The sequence below is a fragment of the Natrix helvetica genome (assembly GCF_964273705.1).
Source record: "Natrix helvetica genome assembly, chromosome: 1".
NCBI lineage: Eukaryota > Metazoa > Chordata > Lepidosauria > Squamata > Natricidae > Natrix > Natrix helvetica.
The window spans coordinates 243,897,428-243,918,216 of NC_138548.1; the positions used below are offsets into that span (position 1 = coordinate 243,897,428).

Here is a 20,789-nt window from a genome sequence, read left to right on the forward strand (position 1 = left end):
AGGACGACCCAAAAACAAGCGGGGCAGCCAATGAGGGCGCGCCGTGGAGGGGGGCCGCTCTGCGCAGGCGCGCAGCCCTGGTTTATGCTAATGTTGTTGATATTCTGGAGCTGCCGAGCGGACTGTTTTTTCTCTCGCTGCCCGGGTTCCCCCTGGCAGGAGTGGGACGGCTGAGCGGTCTCCTTCCTCCACCCTGGCCCTGCCCCTCGGGAAGGGGAGGGGGCTGAGCCGAGGGGGCGGGCGGGGGGTGGAGAGCGGGGACGGCCGGAGGAGGCATCCCCTGCCCATGAGGGCCTGATGGAAAACACAAAGGATCTGGTGAGTAGTCCTCTCCCCGCAAAGCCCCCGGCCGAGGCGGGCAGCGCGGCGGAGGAGGTCCGGCCGTTGGGAGGAGAGGGCAATTACCCCGTCCCGGGCTCGGGACTGACAGGGCAGCAGCGGCTCTTTCCACCAAACGCCCCCCCCCCAACCCCCGGGACCCAAGAGCGGGGAAGGAACCTGGTCAACCCTCCCTACAGGCGGCTGGGGGGGGGCTCTTCCCTGCTCCCCCCCAGCCTGTGCAAAGTCTTTTAAGCCCTGCTCAAGGGTTCCTTTCTTTGGCTTCCCTTCTTCCCTTCCCTTCTCCCGCGCGGGTTCGGCTCCTAAAAGCCTTGTGGCGGTGCAGCCTTTCCAAGCCTGGGTGTTCCGGGTTTGCACAATGTTGAACCGCCTGGAGAAGCAGCCTTGTGGGCGGGCAGGGGACCTATTCCTCTCCGAAGGCAGGGAAGGAAACAACCAAACAAACCCCTGTGGGCCGTGCAAATGCCCCCAGGAGGTTGATCACTTGGAGGGTTTGGTTTTTTCTCTCTTCCCCCTCTCGTGTCCTGAACGGAGCAGAAGCAGTTCCTTTCTTTTGGGGATGTAGCTACACAGGAGCAGCAACCTTAGGGTCAGAAAAAGTGGTTCCAGAGAGGAGGAAGTGGCTGAAGGAGGAGGTCGTAAGGAAGTGTTGTGTGTGTGTTGTGTGTGTGTACACAGTGCTAGACAAATAACAGCTGGTTGCATTTTTTCCTGTGCTTGGTTGGTGGTGCCTGTGGTGTGGGAAAACCGAAAGTGATACCCAGAGAATGCAAAATAATTTGCATGTCACAATTTGTGGATAGTAATACTCTCCATAATGTGGCTCTTAGGGAAAAAGAAAAACCTAAACCTAAAATTTAGGAGGACGAATTCAGTTTTTTTTTAACTTTCAAACTAAGTGAATGAGGAAGGCCTAGGTTCATCTACAACTAGATTAAAATGACCCAAACTTCGATACATTGCTTTTTAAATATAAATATGGGACATTAGAAGGAAATGGACAAATAAGCATAGGTTGTATGTTGGCCATATGCTACTTTTCATTGTGTCTTAAATTTGGAGCTTTTTGAGAGCAAAATGGGTTTTCCTGAATTTTATTTGCTAATTTCAATTCAATGCTGAATTTAGTGTATGGCTGTATATAAAGTACCTTGACATATTCATCATACAAGATATAATATATCAAAACAGATTTCTCTAAGATAAGTAGAAAAATGTAGAAACTACATAAAAGTATAATTTCTTTTACCTGGATCAAATGTAGCTTTGGTTTTGCTAACATTAAATTACATTTGTTTCTCGCTTTCTTCAGCTAGTTTGCTTTTTCACTAAGTGCTCAGTATAAGCTTATTTACCACTTGAATGTGTAAACTGTTCAGTTATGCCTTTTCTTAATCAAAATGGTCTAAGAGTTTATAAGCTTATCTGTTTCTCTTTCAAAGACCCTTCTGTGTTGTTGTCATAGTATTTCAAAATATTTCATGAGGAACTTTGTCTTGGAAATTGTCTTCCTCAATAAGAAATTAATGGGAAATTAACTTTTCTGAAACACAATTTATCAACATTTTCCAATTATAAATGCCCTGAGGATACTTAACTGATTAATATAAATTGTTATGAATAAAATATAGATTTATATTCTATAAACTCCATAGATGTTTGTAATGGATTTAGATTTTTCAGAAGTTGTAAAAAAGTTTCATTGATTAAAGGACATAGTAAAAGTCTTTGATAGTGGTTATCTAAATGCAATGCTAAGTCAATGTCTTTTAGGCATAGTTTGTTTATCATTTTAAGCCAAAACAAAGTATGTTTCTTATTTTAGAGGCTGAATTTAGTTAGAATGTGCAACATACCAATTAGGATATTCTGATCTAAAGCATAGCTTATATTTGATGATAAATAAAGTTGTAAGTCTGTAAAAGAGCATAGTTCAATGTTACACTAATAAACCAGCATGCAAATGAAGACCAGTGAGAATTAAACTACTGCATTGTTATAATAAAGAGTTATGATAAAGGACAAGCTATGATTATTTTTCTGTTTAAGAAATAGGCATTATGTGGTGAATGACATATTCATTATTTTGGTAGGGACAGATCTTGCACCTGTAGGATGAAAATTCCTACTCACTGCTCTGTCTACTTAAAACTGCCCAAATCTAGACTCTTAGCCTAGGGTTGGCCACGGAAAATTTCTTTATACCACCAAAGGGAAATTTAAAAACAAAGCACAAAAACTAGTCCTGCAATATGAAATAAATTCTGTCCCCCATCTTTTCATGATAAGGCTATGAATGAAGCAGCAAATCTTTTATTTCATCTCTTCCCCACAACTCAGTTTAAAACTTAAAGATTTTTCTACTTTATTACTATGGAGAAAATAGAATAATGTATATATGTTTATTACAAATATTTATTAAATTTTATTTTATTGAAATTAGTAAGAGGATAGTATTCTCTGTAAAGCTGATTTTTATCTTTTATTCAGAAAATTTGTAAGAGACTATTCTGCAAATGTCTATCATAGAATAAAGTCTCAGTAATTCCAGGATTAGGATCTTTGAAATCAATAGTAAACACATAATGGTTACTCTTCATAGTAACAGATTATTTTATCAGTGTTCAAATAATGCCTTGTTGATGTTAAGTGATCAGTTATTTAGTTCAAGACTAATTTAGTTCTTGTTTTAGGTGCCCTTCCCCCAAATGCATTCCTTTTATGATTATTTAAAAATAGAACAATCTACCCATTTTTTTTCATATTTATAGATGTTCAAGTGATCTGAAAGAGCGTTATTCAAGATAAGGCAAGAGGGAACATGAAATTGTACTATGTTTCCCATTAGCAATATTTTTTCCCCCAATTTTATGCAGAACAGTATCAAATGGTCACTTTCAAAAGGTACCACTGAATGACTGCAGGGGGAGCAGATGTATGGAATATTACAAGAGCGGCCCTAGCATGTCCCAAAGCTGTTCAGTATTTATTTACATGTAACAATTGGAGTGATTATGTAGAATGTATTTTATAGTGTAATCAATATTTGGATGAAGGATTTCTGTTGCAGCTATTCTATTTCTATTGCAGCTGTTTCAGGAGCAAAATCTAACTCATGAAATCTTGACTCTAACTCATGAAATTTTGGGCTCCAAAAGCGTTAGTTTATTCAAATTGAATTTAGACAGAAGTGTGGAAAAGAAATGTTCTTAGTTTTGTGAAAAACTGATCTTCCTGGTCCAGTTTTCCTATCTGTAAAACAATTTCATTCAGTGCTTCACTAATGGAATTTGCTAGTTATTATTTTCACTATGCCTCTCTGTTAATCTTTCAAAGTTCCCATCCAATTAGCTCAAATGTGAATATGATATGGAGAAGTACAAAAGCAATTTCATTTTATGTGTGGATACCATTCCTTCAGTGGTGGATATTATTGGATGTAACTCTAAATATCCTTTTATTTCTATACGTAAGATATCATTTTGCGCTGTTTTGATATATGAAATATCTGGAATGAATTTTCCTAAAAAAAAGTATTTCTGAATAATTCTATTGATGCATAGAAGCCACATTCATGCAGGTTTTTAAGTTTTATGATACTTGCATGTTTCATTCTGTCAGTTGCCATGGCGATGTTTCTATGGCAAATTGTCAACTTTATGAAAGTAGTTTAAACTCTCTGAAAGAGAAACATTTCAGAAGCTGGTGATTTCGTGATTAGCAGAATCAGAACCGTAGAGATTGTGAAAAATATATCCGATAACTTTTTGGGAATTGGTATTTCTCGATTTCTAGTGGCAATAGAGAATTTTGTTTTAAAAGCCATCTGGAAAATGGTGGAAAAGAAGGCATTTTAGGCACATTTAGTGAGGTGGTAACTTGTGGAGTTTTGTCATATGACTTCAAGTGTGACTGATTTTCTGACCTGAAGGAAAGGAATTAATTGAAATCTTTTAAAGTAAGAGGCAGAATGACTAGCACAAGCAGCCCTCCTCCCTCAAGAAGCCTTTTCAGCTCCCTAAATATGTAACAAGGATCAGAAACTCTTGAATTACATGGGGTTTTTTCATATTTGGGAGTTAAATAAAAAGGAATCCATGAATATCAGGAAACAAATTTCATCGCTCTTCCAATTTTCATGAACTTATTTTCTCCCACAGCCACATTATAGAGTTTACCTAATTTGATTCATTAACCTCTCTATAATATTTTGTAGAAGAGATGATTAGAGAATATGGAACCAGGCCCAGGGAACTTGGCTTTCCATATAGTATATTAAATGGATGCAGTAGTTTATATACCTTTATTTATAACAAAGCCCTTTGTTACTTTCTTTTGAGATCTGCAGTAGAAGAAAGGATATCAATAATAAAATAGCAATTTTTCATGTTCAGAATATTTTCCTTGGGTTAAAGCCCATACACAAAATTTGTTTTAACCACATTGTGGATTCTTTTCCTCAATATAATTTTTGCAACATTTTAGTTGTTCTTATAACTCTTGGTGAGGGGAATGTGTAGCTTTCTAGGATTGCTAAAATGTAATTCCTATTCCTAAACTAAATTCCAAATGCCAATAAGCCCAGTGAATAAAGATGGAAACTATAGCTGAACAATATTTGCAGTGTCACAAGTTTCTCCCGTCCAAATAATGTCTTGCTTCAGTGATTGAGATTGTGTATATATAGACAGTGACGTTTAAAAGAGGAAGTTGCATATGTGTTTAATATTAGCTTGCTAAATTGTTGCAATATTTTGTCCACATCTTTTTATTCAGATACCTCAATAGTTTCTGCTTTTTTTCATTTTAGACTGAACATCCTTCAAGGTCAGAAAGGAAGAGACGTGATTCATTCGGGATGTTCGATGGCTATGATAGCTGCAGTGAGGATACAAGTAGTAGCTCCAGTTCTGATGAAAGTGAAGAGGAGGTTCCTCCCTTACCTTCCAATCTCCCAATAATCAAGAACAATGGGCAGGTTTACACTTACCCAGATGGCAAATCTGGCATGGGTGAGTGCAAGTACAATAGCTTTTTCAATGGAGGGTTCAGTCAAGCAGATTATTAACAGCACTGCCTTGAGGTTCATTCTTCTTATTTTGATCAGAAACCAAAGATTGTGGGTTTTGTGTATGTCTTACACAAAAAGGATAAATTTGTTAATGCTAGAATATTCCTTGTTACCATTAAATTACTATCAAAATATTTGCAATATTATACATATGCACTGCTAAATGTACACACATTTATTTTTATACAACATTTAGGCTTTGTTTGTTATTAGAATAATTCTGATATATTATTGCTTTATCTGGACATGGGAAGATGGATTCAAGTTGAAAATGTTAACAGAAGCCATAGTAGTCCTTATGAAGAAATTCAGGACCATAAATGTTTTTTATTTTATTTTACCAAGCTCGGTCCAGATTTTATTTTCCTTTGTGAATGAATATATACAAATACACTAAGCCTGATGGGAAGATAGGCTAGCTTTGATCTACGTTTGGAAAAAACGGAAATTAACATTATTAAATACATTACATTATGAAAAACATTATTAAAAGGTGTGGGATGAGGTGACCAACCTTTTAAACAGCAAGGCATAATTTCACGGCAGAGTAAACTCTTCTATTATTTTATATTCAAGTGTCGTAACTAAATATTACTTCTGTCTTTATGAGATAAAGTACTGTATAATGTCTATCAAATTTAATTTTTAACATTATGGTTTACTTCCCGTAGAAAGGCTGTTTAAAAATTGTCTATTTTGCTGCTTTAATAAGCAGGACATAAATGCCATAAATGAGACAGTGACTGATAGATGCTCACGAAATGCACTGTGCATACTGTTACTTAGATGAAATGGACAGCCACACAAACTGAATAAAAGTACAGTAGTTGTTTAATCAGTGCCATATGTTGTTTCACTGCTTAAACTAGTTTTCACAGTAAATTCAGGAAAACGCCATAACAATACTGTAAGCAAGACAGGCAAATTACAAAACTGCTTACATTGCAAGAAATAACATCTGAAAAGTTCAAAAATATCTGAATGTTTGAAAATGTTGGTTTGCAAATAATTGTCTAATCCCAAACGGAAATATAACTATCTGACTCTAAAGTCCACAAGGAAAGTAGTAAAAGTCAGGAAAGTGATAACAAATACACAAATTAATGCTTAATACAAATCTTGAAGGAAAGGGTATGTTTATGTGCATGATATAGTACTACCATCTATGTGAACTGCAGAGTGAACCTACGTTTAACACACTGTATCGTTTTTTTCTCATTAGCTACCTGTGAAATGTGCGGGATGGTTGGTGTCAGAGATGCCTTTTACTCCAAGACCAAGCGTTTCTGCAGTGTTTCCTGCTCAAGAAGCTACTCATCGAACTCTAAGAAGGCCAGCATTCTGGCCAGACTTCAGGTAACGGTACAGTCACAAATTTTATTACCTTTACTATATGAAGTGTTATAACATATGGTTCAGATTAATATATAACAACAATGGATTTTAATTGTAATAGAAATATAAAAAAAATAAAATTAAAAAAGAGGTCTAAATCAAGCACGGTTTCCAGCTGTAGCCATCAGAAGACCACCTGTAAAAATCACATGGAAGGTACAAACACGTGAACTTTCTTACTTCATCCATAAGTACTGAATTCAATTGTATACAGTGATTCTGAGCAGCTGTAGAGAGGCAGACTCCTGGAGGGGTTGCTGAATCCTTCTTTGTAATGCACAATCCTTTGGCCATCACTGCATCTTGTCAAAAACATACCATAACATAAAGGCTAGTTGTTTGTTTCTTTATATAAAGTTTACATAACTCTCAGTGGAGTTTATAATAGAACTTGTAAAAAAACATTAATAAGGAATTTAAATGTATATATAATAGCGAGATCCACTACCCATAGCAAAAGCATGGTTTTAATTGCCTTTTGAAAGGCAAAAAAAAGGTCCTTTCCTTGTACTTAATGAGACATGTTATTTCATAGTAAAGAGGGCTGCCCTGGAGAAGTAGGCCTTCTGGCCACTGTTTCTTTTGTCTCGTGGAGAGGGGGAGGGGTGGCCCTCAGCATCTCAGCTCAGGGTGAATACCTAGAACACGATTTGTAAGTACCTGTAAGAGTTATAGTAATTTATGTATTTATTATTAAATTTCTATGCCACCCATCTCACTGATCAGCAACTCTTAATAGTCCTCTGACATCACAATAGATTTTCCTCTTCATTATTATATGAACGTTTCATCATCCGTTAATTTTATATCAACATTTTTCTTTTTAAACCTCTTAGGTGATTTATAATAATTATATACCTCTCGATTACTCTGGGGAGTTTACAAGTAAAAACAAACAAAACCAAGAACAAAAGATGGCAAAAAACATACAGGAATGAAAAAGAAATCGGCCCATACAATCCAAAAAAGGCTTCAGTCGCTCTTGCTAATGGCCTGAATATAGAGCCAGATCTTCAGGGCCTTTCAAAACAACAGGATAAAACTCGTCCATAGAGGAACCTGATTCTAGAGGACAGCTTTTGTTTCTAGGGTCACAATATACAGCAGGGCTATCAAACTCACAGCCCATGGGCTGGATGTGTCACACACTGGCCATACCCCTGCCTGGTTTAGTAAAGGGGGAGGGGGAAAGTCCCGATATGTCACATGATGCTTCCATGATGATGCGAGTTTGACACCCCTGATATACAGCATTGTTTAATCAAAGGAACTAATGTAGTGTGCAAACCCTACTACATTAAATTGGCTGAGCAGATACTATGGGAGACAGCCAGTCTCTTAAGTAACCAGGCCTGGGCTAATTAGGGTTTTATAGGTAATGACCAGCACCTTGAGCTGATGCCTGGAAGCAAACTGGCAACCAGCATAGCTTGCAAAGCAAAGGTATTACCTGGGCTTTCAGAGGCATGCCCATCACTGCCCCATGCCATTGCATTCTGGATTAGTTGAAGCTTCCAGAGGATCTTCAATAGGAGCCTCGTATAAGGGATCAGGGTATAAGTGATCTCCTCCCTATTTAGGAATCTGATATCTTTTTTACAGTATTCCTAGCTCCATGGGCGATGTTCCACTACATAAATGTGCAAGCACTCTGTAAACCTGCACTACGTAACTACATAACATCACTACGCTACTGATTTTAAAAAAAATACTTCAGGTTTTCAGTCTGTTTCCTAAAAATGTTACCAGTGGAATTATTTTTCAGTATTGACGTATTTAAAAGTGATTTTCTCTAAGCTCACAAACTCTGATTTAGACTAAAGAATGTCTCTGCATTTCTTAGCCTCTTTGCATGTAATACCTAACTGAACATTTCCTGAATTCCAAAGTCAGCATTTGCCATGACAAGATTTAGGTTTGTGTAATCTTGCTGAACTGGAAGAAGGATATGCACATAGAAGTTATTTCTGATCCTCCAAAGCATTGTGTTAAAATAAAACTCTTAGTATTTTAATTTAGTTACTTACCTTCAAAATATGTCCTGAATAAATGTAGCTAGTTTGGATCTAACTTCCTCATTTATCCAATGCTATATTGGAATTTATTTAGCCCATTGTGGCAGAGTTTCAATGTTGCATCCAAATGTATGTCATGGTTTTGCATAAACTATGAATCTAAACAAAGAGAACATATAAATTTAGTTATACCAAAGAGAACAAATATGTTCTGTTTGCCTATCTGCATGCTTATACAAATAAGTTCCAATAAATTCAATTAGATTTACTTCTAAATAGGTGGGCATAATATTGAAGGTTAACCTTTTCATTTTACAATTTAGCAGCAAACTAGTGTGATTAATTTCTGCAAGTTTTCTTACATATCCCCTTCTGACAAATACTGTGTTTGTATTACAATGATTGCAAGAAATGTGATATGCATATCAGTGTGTTCATTCAGTGTATGGGTGATTCAGCTTGGAGGAGTCTAATTGCTAGTTCAATGTCTGCTCCTTGGCAAGTGAATGAGAAAATTGCTTTACTGTTCAGTTATCCAAATATCTTTTATGGATTTCAATAAAAAGTAATGAGAATGTCTATGTTGAGATTATCTCTAAACAGTACAACTAATTTTAACAGCATGTTTAGTATAGTACTCTAGGAAGAAGAATGTAAAATGATTTTGACTGTCATAAGCCTATTGCACTAGTACAGATAATTCCAATGTATTTTCAACTATAATTGTTAGATGTGAAACATCAGGAAAGTTCATTTTTGTTCTCATCTGAATCTTTATTCTGGATGGAACTGATACTAATTAATCATGCAGCTAGATCAGAAGGGAAATCAACATTACAACTGAAGACTTTTTAATGTGGGAAAAGAATATCAGTCAACCCTCACAGCTGTACATTAATGACCTGATCCCTCTCCATCCCATAAATTGGTAGCATCTTTTGATTCTCTCCCTTCTCTCTGGGTTTGTTGCACCCAGGACAAGACTAGTGGTCCAGGAAAATAGCACCATTGACTGAAATTGTAGGAATAATTAGTACATTATCTTCAAGAAGCAAAGTGGCATTTATTTACCCAATTCTTAAACAACATTGCATTTATCAGTCTTGAAGCATGTGAAAAATTCCCTGTATTTTCTTCAAATGATATTCCCACTTTGGCATGGCAAAACTGTTATTTGTTACATTTTTAAAAAAATCTAAATTAATATCAAAATAGCAGTTGCTAAATTCTTTTGCAGATGGTTTGGAAAGGCAAATTGACACATCCTGGAAATATGGGATACTGTTTAAGTAATTTATCTCTGAATGTAAATATTTTTCTCTCAATTTTTTTGTCATACATTTTCATTGCTATAAATTGATAACAAATAAAATTGGAAAACAAAAGTGTTTGCTTTAATCTGTAGAATCACTGCTTCCAAAGTTTGTGTTGCGTTTTTGAAAAGAACCTTATTTAGCTCTTGTTGTTTCAGGGAAAACCTCCAACTAAGAAAGCTAAAGTGTTACAAAAACAACCTTTAGTTGCTAAATTAGCTGCGTATGCTCAATACCAAGCAACGGTACAGAACCAGTCAAAGACTAAAACAGGTAAAATTGTTATTAACCATCATCAAGTAACAATTAGGGGTAACATTTTCCTTTTTTGTAATGGAGGGAAAGCCTTCTAAAGATTGATTAGATTAAAAATATACAGTATATTCCAGGAAATTGAAGGAAACATGCTAAAATTCCTTATCTTAGCCTTGGCTAAAATATCCGGCAGAAAATAACCTTGAGTAGTTGGCTTTATTATTGGCCTTTTAGCTACATCAAGGGTTGGAAAAGCATTTTCACCAAATAGATTGGGAGAAGAACTTACAGAAATGTATCTGTCCTGATCTAATATCTATCCTATATACCTTGGCAATATGCCTGCATTCGTGTTGGTCACTGTTGTGCATCATATATCAGATGACTATATTTCTTTGATCAGATAAGTTACTTTGATGGAGAATCTCTTATGTAACCCACCATATTCCTCAGCACACCCTGACTTTTCAGACAGATTTGGAAGAATTACCCCCAATGCTGCCATTCTGTAATTTTTCTAACAGATTGAAAATAAATATATATTACTTATGTATAGTAAAAGCAATAAAAGACCAATGCTTCTGTGCTCCTTTAATGTAATACATTTTGTACCTTGCTTATTATTGTTGCTAAATGCCATAATTCTTATTCTAGCATCTGTTCCAGTGGAAGGTTTCAGTTGGGGCAACTATATCAATAGCAATAGCTTCACAGCAGCTCCTGTGAATTGTTTTAAACATGTAAGTATATTGTTTTTAATTTACCATTATTTTCATTAAGGAATAATCAAAAAGATAACAACCCACTGTTCAAGCGTTCCTTTTAACCTATGTCTTAGATATGTACAGAATTAAATATTATCATAATATTAAATATACAGGAAATGTGGACTTTCCCCTAACTGAAGTTGATAGTCTAAATTAAATTGCAGCCCAAATTTCCTTAATCTAAATTGCAATCTTCAAATATAAATAAGTGCTCTGCTGTTCAATTTATGTAGTGGCTATCATAATTTCAGTGACAATTTTTTGAAGACGTTTTAGAGGCAATGCTTAAAATCCTGTGTACTTGATCCTAGGTAGCTTTAGTGCTGAGTTTCCTTCAATTTTTTGTAGTCCCCTTATGTACAAAACAGAGCTTTACATTTTTCCTCAGAAGCAGGTGGAGTTTAGAACAAGCATGTTTTTCAGGTTGATTTTGCAAGAAGGAACAAGTTACAGTAAGTTACTCTCTCATTAGTAAGGCGTGTTTATAGACTGCATAATTTTAAAGTAGTTATTTTCCATTAATGGGGATTAAGAATAAACTTGTTTTTAGTAGGTACTTGGCTGATCCATCCAGTAAAGTTGCTTTTGGAGTTAATTTAAGTGGTCCCTTTAAAAATGTAATGGTTGGATTTAGAGTGTCTCCTGTCAGCAGTAGAGAAATTATTGGTTTTGGAAATATCCTATGAAGTGTCTTTGAAGGATTAGACATATGGCTAGAATAGTAGGGAAGGAGGGAATTAAAGATAGTTGCCTCTGCTGAATCAAAATGAGTTTTCAATTAATGAGAAGCTTGTTCAGCATTGGTGTTCCTTCAGCTTACAGATATAAGACTTCAATGTTTCCTTTGCACAGCATACAGGGCTAGTTTGACCAGAAACAAAACAAACCATGCAGGCAGTTTTAAGGTATGGAATGGCACCTGAAAATACACGCGCACACACATTTCTGTGTGATATTTTTACCTTCTAACAGCTCATCACCTCATTCTTGTAATACACTGTGGCTGCTAGGTGAGAAGTTGTTAACAGGTAACAAGTGAAAGTAGATAAAATAACAGTACTTGTGATTTAATGCAGTCTCACTCTTTATTAAGGAAGCATGATCAGAACCTGGCAATTAAGACGTTTTGCCCTTGCATTAGTTTGTTGATGTCACCTGGTACCATATTCTGTCTCCTTGTGTCAGTTTGCTTTGTCATGCATGTGTCATGAAAGTTTCCTGCAACCAAAGTAACCAGTGTGGCCTCTGCAACAGACAGAATGACTGTCTTTCTGACTAGTTAGCTTTGATTTTCAGCTATAATTCAAATCTTTAAAAATTGAAATGTAATTATCCTATGGAATGTCCTTAGTAATAACATCTGTTAAAGAGGGTGGGATGTAGAGTAAATATGTATATGGTCTGTGTATAGCCCTACTATCAGCTATATTTTTCTGTATTTTTCTTCTGTAACAGACCATATAGTAGGATCTTGAAAAAGAGTTTTCAGAAACAAGAAAAGTATATCCAAGCTGCATTCCAAAGATCAGAGCTATTAGAACATAGAATCATAGGACTGAAAGGGACCTCAGAGATCTTTTATTCCAGGAGTGTCAAACTGGCGGCCTGCGGGCCAGATGCATCACGTGCAGGCCATGCCTGCCCTGGCTCTGCAAAGACAAAAAACTGTCATGATACATCACAATACATCATGTGATGCTATTGAGTTTGACACCCGTGTTCTAATCCAATCTACTGTTCCAGGCAGGAGCTTTATACTATTCCAATCAAATGGTTGTCCAGTCTAGTTTTACATCTCCACAGATATTCCAGTTGTACTTTGGGTACAGGACTTGTTTCAACAATAGTTCCATGTTTTTGTATGTTCATTCATATGTGCTACATAACCAACAGGTACTATACATTGCCATTGTGTAAAAACAGGGTAAATTACAAGTTATTAGCAGCCAACAATCTATAAGATATATCCAAAAGCATTCAGGAAGCAAAATCTTTGTTGTCCAGTGTTAATAAATCCAAGTTGCAGAGCTGACCTAACTTGTAGTTAGCACCTTTTAGGAAAGTGCAGCCTTGGAAAATCGTTCCAAAGGCCAGGGGCCACCACATAAGGCAAAACTCCAGGATCCCAGAAGATAATTTCATTTCAATGAAGGAATCTGGAGTGTTCTTTCCCCATTAGAACAGATAGCATGGGTAAATGCACCAGATATTTATATTGAATGTATTTTCTCCTTTATTTGTATTTTTTATTGTCACTGCGTTAATTGTTTGCAGAGATGTAATTAATTTAGATAGTAAGGTTTTGTTTTATTTTATTTTTCATATTAAAGTTTGTTTTCATTAGAACATGTTACCGGGTTTTATTTCTTATCAAGAGATATGCTTCTGGGAAGGGCTGGCGATCCACACCTCAATCGAAGATGGAAGGGAAACTTTCCATTCCTTCTCATTTATGTTAACAATTAGGGGCTTCTGTTAAAAATATTCTTACCATAATTTTAAATGTTGTTTCTGAAATTTTCTTTGGTAAAGTTTATTGGTTTTTGTTTCACTAGTTTGCAGTTATACTTAACATAACTTGATGATAGTAGGGATTCAAAATAAATTACCTGTGTTTTTAGAATAAAAACATTATAAAATTGATGCAAAGCTCACAGAATTTAATGCACTATAAAATAATGACCCTTACACGGCATAATATTCCTTTGTTAAAATTTATTCCTGCCACCCATGTTTGGAGAAGGGCTATTACTTCATAAATCACTTCAGGAACCAGTGCTAACCCTTTCACTTTTCAGTCATTTTGTTTGATGTTAAAAAGTAACTGGCAAAGCAAATAAAGTAAACTGGGCAGAAAAATTTCAAAGCAGCAGTAAACGGTAGGCAGTTAAAATTAACTAAATTAACAAGAGTAACTTCAAAATAGTCTCTGCGTAAGTCAGGAGAATATCATTATTTCTATTTGTGTACTATGCATGTCCCTTCACTATATACTTTGCAGTTTATTCCGATGTCAATCACTACCAAACAGATGTTTGGCATTTCAATTTTTGACTGAAAATATTTTCAAATCACTTAATATAGCTGTTTCATATTTTAGACATGGCATTTGGTACTACAAATGGCATGTTTTAAATTTAAAATGGTTTAGTTTAAAAATGTTTTCTACAGGAAAGATACATAAATAACATTATCAGTGTGAATAAATATTTAACTAGTAAAATGAATGACTTTTGCATAAGTAATATAGATAAGCTTTATTGGTAACTAATTTAAAATGGACTTAGATACAATATAACTATGCATCCAGAATTGAGCATTTGTAAGAGTATTTTGAGACTGTATTCACTAAGAGTTGAAAACGACTTGATGGCACATAATCCATTTCGAGACAATTTCATTTCCTATATGCTTATTATTTGAATACTTTTACCATTAACATTTACCATTTAGTGTGTTTTAGTCATTGTTTGTGGGACCATCTGTGTATGAATCAGGTTGAAACAGCCACTTCCAGCATATCATTTTATTTCTGGCTATTGAACAGTGATGTGTATAATGTGTAGTAATATGCTGCTTTAGATGTTCCACAAAGGATTGCAGATTTTTCTTTTTATTGCTTCTTTAACCCTGCAGTTTGGAAGAAAATAGATCAGTTGTTTTAAAAACCTATCAAGACTCTCTTTTATATCTGGTGCTTTCACCAGGCTTAACTTTATTGCATAATACTAAATACAGATTTCATCACTAACCGTAATAGAATCATCCATCTTAGATATCTGATTCTTGTTCTCTTCTTGCAGAATAGTGCAATAAACCTTTAGTTTAACAGAACTTGGTTTAGTGGACTTCTGATATAATGGACAATTTTTTTGTCTGGCCTTCAATCATGGGGTATTTGTTAAATTGTTTAAATGTGGTGTTTGATGGAAATTTTGTGTGTTTAGATTTTAATGAATGCTAAAATTTAATTTCTCCTTCTAAAAAGTCCATTAAATGGAATGTTTATTGGATTTGGAACAAAAACTATTTTTTGTTGTAGAATATTTTTTCAAATTTTCAAATGAAAAAAAACCTATAGACATCAAATTGTCTTAGGACTAACATATCTGGGTTACAAAATGCCATCACTAGATGGCAGCAGTGTAATCATTGTCCATATTTCTGCAGCCCAGTTATAGTCTAATCCAGCGATGGCGAACCTTTTTTGGCTCGCGTGCCATAAGGGGGGGAGCGCAGGGGGGTTGTGCGCGGGCATGCTGCACCCATAATGCAATGTAAGACCCCCTCCAGAGCGCATGCGCGCATGAGAGGTGCTCCCTCCCTTTTTTTTTTTTACCATCCCCAGGATCCAGAGGCTTTATAGGAGCCTGGGGAGGGCGAAAACAGCCTCCCTCACACCCCCGGAAGCCCTCAGGAGGCTTCAGGGACCTTCAGGTGGCTTCCCTGAAGCCTCCGGAGGGCTTAAACCGACTCTACTAGCAAACCGGAAGTCTGTTCCCGAACTTCCGGTTTTCCCATAGGGCCGTTTTTTTGAGCTTCAGGGAAGCTCCTGAAGCCTCCTGGGGGAGTGGGGGGGGACTCTTTTCGCCCTCCCCAGGCTCCTATAAAGCCTCTAGATCCTGGGGAGGGCGGAAAATGGCTTTAAAAAAGGCTGAACTCAGCTGCCAGCTGGCAGGGCAACGCCTCGCATGCCCTGACAAATGGCTCCGTGTGCCATCTGTGGCACGCATGCCATAGGTTCGCCATCCCGGGTCTAGTCTAAATGGTCTAGTCCAGTGATGGCTAACCTTTTTTGGATCGCTTGCCAAAAGCAGGGAGAGCACAGCGGGGTTGTGCACAGACATGCCCACACCCATAATGCTATGAATGCGACCAGCCCTCCCCCACACCTTTGGTGCGCTTTTTCACCCTCCCCAGGCTCCAGAGGCTTTATAGGAGCCTGGGGAGGGCGAAAACAGTCCCCCCCCGGAGGCCCTTTGGAGGCTTCAGCCTGGAAGTTCGGGAACGGTAACGAAAAACGGACCAATGCACAAACCAGAAGTCTGTTCCCAGATTGCCCATAGGGCCGTTTTTCACCCTCCGGAGGCTTCAGGGTAGCTTCCCAAAGGTGAAAAATGTCCAAAAAAGAAGGCTGAAGTCAGCTGGCTAGCATGCGCGCTGGAGGTGACAGAGCAATGCCTGCCCTGCCCTAACAAATGGCTCCATGTGCCACCTGTGGCACGTGTGCCATAGATTCGCCATCACGGGTCTAGTGTCTAAATGGACTCTAGAAGGTGGTCTAGACTAAATGATCTAGTTTCTTTAGTACACTATTAGCGAAAACTTTGCCAACTTTACTTAACACTTTGGCCTTACTGTGTTTACGTATATGGTATGCTCAATAAGGGTACAATAAACACACAATGAGTGTTGCTCTTACTATTATTTGAACTACTTTTTTAATCAGTTGATTTTTAATTGGGAGTTACTCATAACATTCGTTTCTGAATATGTGTGCCTTGGAAAACATTATACATTGCTTTCATTTTCAAGTTATTAATAAAATGGTAATGTTAAAGGAAACAACCTCTTATCTTTTCAGTAGCTAACTATTGATGGCATTGGTTTGCTGGATATTTCCCTTTTTAAAATTCAAGGGTGTTTTTTTTTTGTACAAGAAATGTATACTTTTTCAACTTGAATCCAATTAGCAACTATCAATTGCTCACTTATTGAAAAGAAAGGAGAGACTATTTTTTTAAAGCCATGTTATACACATGCCTCCAGTTTTATTTATTAATTAAATTCTATCATTCCTCCCAAAGTTCCAGATAGCATATAGCATTCTTTTTCAGCACTCTAACAACACTCTTGTGAGATATAATGACTGGTCTCAAATCTTCCTGTCTTGTTGTCTGACCCACCCTTGTGAAAGTTGTGGGTAATGTATTTGCAAAATATGACCAGTTATCACTTATACCTCATTTGGTCTTTTAAGTGAAAATTTTATATGAAAGATGTATTAGTTCCTGAAATTCCAGAGCCCACCAGGTATTTTTTTATTAAGCTGAGCAGTTTACAGTAATACTTAGCTTTCCTATTCTGATACTATGTGGTCAGCCTTTTTTTGGATAGGGGAGCCCATTACATGAATCTGGACCTCACCCATCAAGACCTTCCTGATTGCAACTTACCTTGCAGGGAAGGCGGCTGTCCCTCACAGATAATTCCTCCAGAGTGTGCGCTGGATCAAAGTGGTGGCCAGGCAGACCTTCCTTTTATTGGGAAGGAGCCCGAGGCGGATGTCTTCATCATGAGTCTGGAAGGTAAACTTGTTCTTCTCTGTACACTTATGGTTCTGCTAGTAAACATTGTGTTCAGGAGAAAACAGTATACTAAAAATACTGTATACCATCATTTCAAGGCCACGAGATCCATACCCATTATGGCTTTCTTCTTCAGAACTGAGAGCCATATGGATTGGTGTAGGAGGAACTAGCTGAACCACTATTTTTACACAGACAAGGACAAGTTTAACTTTCTGCGGTTACCCCTATACCAATCCACACCTTTGAAATCTGGTGCCTCAAACTTTGGTCATGAATTGGACAGAGTATAAAAATGACTATAATTCCCTACAGGACTCTGAACCAATTGGATGAGAAACCTCAGTCCATTGGATAGCTACTTCTACTGGCTTTACTACACATATATGCATGAATTCAATTTTATATCACTTTTGAACAGAAATAAACTATAGACTGCTCTAGTCCATATGTTTAAGAAAGAACAGCATTAATTTAGTGTATAGGATCTCTTGATTGAAACAGGCCTAGTGAAAATACTAATAGTAAGATTGGAAATTAAAGTTGTTGGAATTTTGGAAATTTTGAATATGTATGTTTCTTGTAACATATCCCTTGTTTAAGATTATGTTACTGTAGTAAGACTTCTGAGTTGGTTTTCTGAATTAAATCTGTCTTTGCTGAGCTTTTCCTGAAGCAGATAGACTACTAAATGAGAAGATTGATCTGCCAGAAACTCTGTTGAGTGGATATTTGCATAACAGTTTACCTCACAATTTGACACCACTGCAATAAACCAGGAGTATGGAAACATCATTTGTAAAAGAGCAGATGCTTCTATGCGCTTCTTAGGGGTTGGGATTTAGTATAGGATTTCTTAAGAAATATGATTATGAGGCAATTATTTTGCAGTATTCAATCTGCCTGAAGCTGTTGTCTTGAAACTTACCTGAATGCTGCTTTTATTGTTATTGTCACTGTCAGGAACATTAGTAGTATCCTGTTTGGGAACCTCCATAATACTTTACATATTTAACAAAATTTCATAGAATGGTTCCTAGTTCATCTTCTATATTTTATTCTTTTTGTCACCTTGTCTAAAATTGGAGCATCTAAAATAGAATGCACTTTTAAGCAGTCAGAGGATAAATACTTTAGAAACTATCAAATAATATTAAGATCTAACTTTACATAGTACCTCTCATATATTTTCCCATTAAGAACCCACTGAATTTGATTTCCCCCTTGAGGATTCTTAATCAACTCTCTAATGTTAGATGTCAAATTCCTGCAAAATTTTGAAACCAGTAATTCATTACATAAACATTATACTTTTATCCACATTTTACTTGATCTGTATCTTCTGGCACAGCTGTATAATTCTCATGTAGAAGTAAATCCCACTGGGATCAATGACCACCGTTGTTTCAGATTGTTTTGGTTCTTGAGTCACTGCCAGATTTCCAGTTAAGGAAGTATACCACACCAGCAAAGAAATTGGCCAAACAAAAGAACCTTGTTCACTGAAAACCTAAGTGTGTGAGCAAACATACTTTCTTTTTTCCAAAATTTAGATGTACTCTTTTAATTGCTCTTATGTCAAGTGCTCATCTTTCTGCAAACAAAGGTACTTTGCAATAATTTGCAATAGGGGTACCTCAACTACAATTATTTTATTTCTTGTAACTTTTCAAATGTGTTAATAAAAAAAATGAGAAAAGGTTTTAATTTGGCTGATATACATACATGCATACATATTCCCAATATGCACTTTAAAGTAATTGGGGTAGTGCTAGAAAAACAAAAATATTATTTGTGCATATAAAAATTACATATTTCTTCAGTCCTTCATTGCTTGAATCTATAAAAATGCTGATTTCTGATTTGGTCCCATATTCTTTGCTGCATTTGACTCTGGATGGATTTCTTTTTATTTTTGTAATAATCATTATGATTTTCCTTCATGCTTAAACCATATAAATGTGAGGCATATTAAAAAATAAGTATTCTTTGTCACAAGGAATGGGGGAAGGGAAGAATGATTCTATATTGTCTTTTAAAAAAGGTAAGCTTTAATATATTGCTGCTAGTATGTTTTCAAAATTGTGTGTATTGTCACATGTTTATCTGTGATGTGACTTTTATTTTTCTGATTGACATTGCAGGCACCTATGGGGACATGCTGGGGTGATATCTCAGAAGGTGTGCGTGTGGAAGTCCCTAACACAGATTGCAGCTTACCTGCCAAAGTCTTCTGGATTGCTGGGATTTTGAAATTAGCAGGTTATTAATTTTTATAATCGTGTATTTTAAATTATAATTGCTTAGACATGATTGAAGAATTATTTCTTTGAAAGGTTTCTCAGAAATAGAAATCCTCAGCATTAAATGGCTTAATTGTTACATTGTTTAGTGAGGCATATCCCTTAGGAATAGCCAGTCAGTTTTGATGATAGAAACTGTAAAGAATTGCTTGTGGCATATTGAATTATGAACATTAATTATAATCTGTATTATTCTTTAGAGACTGATGGACCATAATTGCAACTGTTGAACTTATTAGAATGGTGCATGATTAGCTTAAAATTGTTACTGGAGTATGTGTGCACACCATTTATATTCACGTTTTTAGTACTGATACTCAAGATTGGTTTAAGGAATTGGGGGCCAGAATTGGAACCTCCACCTCCCGATAGCCTTGATTAATATCGCAGATGTATTCCTCCAAAACGAGCCCTTAAACACAACCTCTGTTTCAGGTTACAATGCTTTATTAAGGTATGAAGGCTTTGAAGGAGATTCAAGTCTTGACTTCTGGTGTAACATCTGTGGACCTGATATCCATCCAGTTGGTTGGTGTGCAACCAGTGGGAAACCTCTAGTTCCACCACGATGTATGTACATATAGCAGTAATATTTTGAACTTTTCATCTCGTTCTCTCTGTGCTGACTGTGATTGTGTTAAGACAATATTTTTTATTTGTTATTGAGGAATGCCTATCCTGTTGTGAGCACTATATATTATGTATTAAGATGTTTGAGTTACTTTTGATTGTCAAAACCTTTTGTACATTTTCCCAATAAATAATATATTTGGATTACCATTAAACTTGTTGATTCTCATTCAGAGTCTGTTAATTCAAAGTTTAAATAACTGATGCATGTTTTTTTTCTTGACAGCCATTCAACACAAATATACAAATTGGAAAGCTTTTCTGGTAAAAAGACTCACCGGTGCCAAAACTCTTCCTCCTGACTTCTCTCAGAAGGTGAGAATGACTAAAACTGTGTGGGAAATTTGCTAATATTCCCACTAGTATTAATATTAATAATTACATCAGTTTGGG

General features: G+C 36.4%; 1 protein-coding gene across 3 annotated transcripts in view; it reads left to right on the forward strand.

The window, feature by feature from the left end:
- The first annotated feature begins 9 nt into the window (after nt 1-9).
- Nucleotides 10-20,789, forward strand: part of MBTD1 (mbt domain containing 1) — a 53,462-nt gene continuing 32,682 nt past the window's right edge. Inside the window, exons 1-8 of one of the 3 annotated variants that reach the window (XM_081936887.1) lie at nt 10-318; nt 5,150-5,351; nt 6,633-6,772; nt 10,292-10,406; nt 11,043-11,128; nt 19,608-19,725; nt 20,202-20,336; nt 20,623-20,711. In XM_081936887.1, coding sequence (XP_081793013.1) covers nt 298-318; nt 5,150-5,351; nt 6,633-6,772; nt 10,292-10,406; nt 11,043-11,128; nt 19,608-19,725; nt 20,202-20,336; nt 20,623-20,711 — 906 coding nt within the window. In that variant the 5' untranslated portion in view covers nt 10-297. Of the gene's footprint in view, nt 319-897; nt 995-5,149; nt 5,352-6,632; nt 6,773-10,291; nt 10,407-11,042; nt 11,129-19,607; nt 19,726-20,201; nt 20,337-20,622; nt 20,712-20,789 lie in introns of those variants that run through there. The other 2 variants (XM_081936888.1, XM_081936889.1) reach the window with 2 other exon arrangements.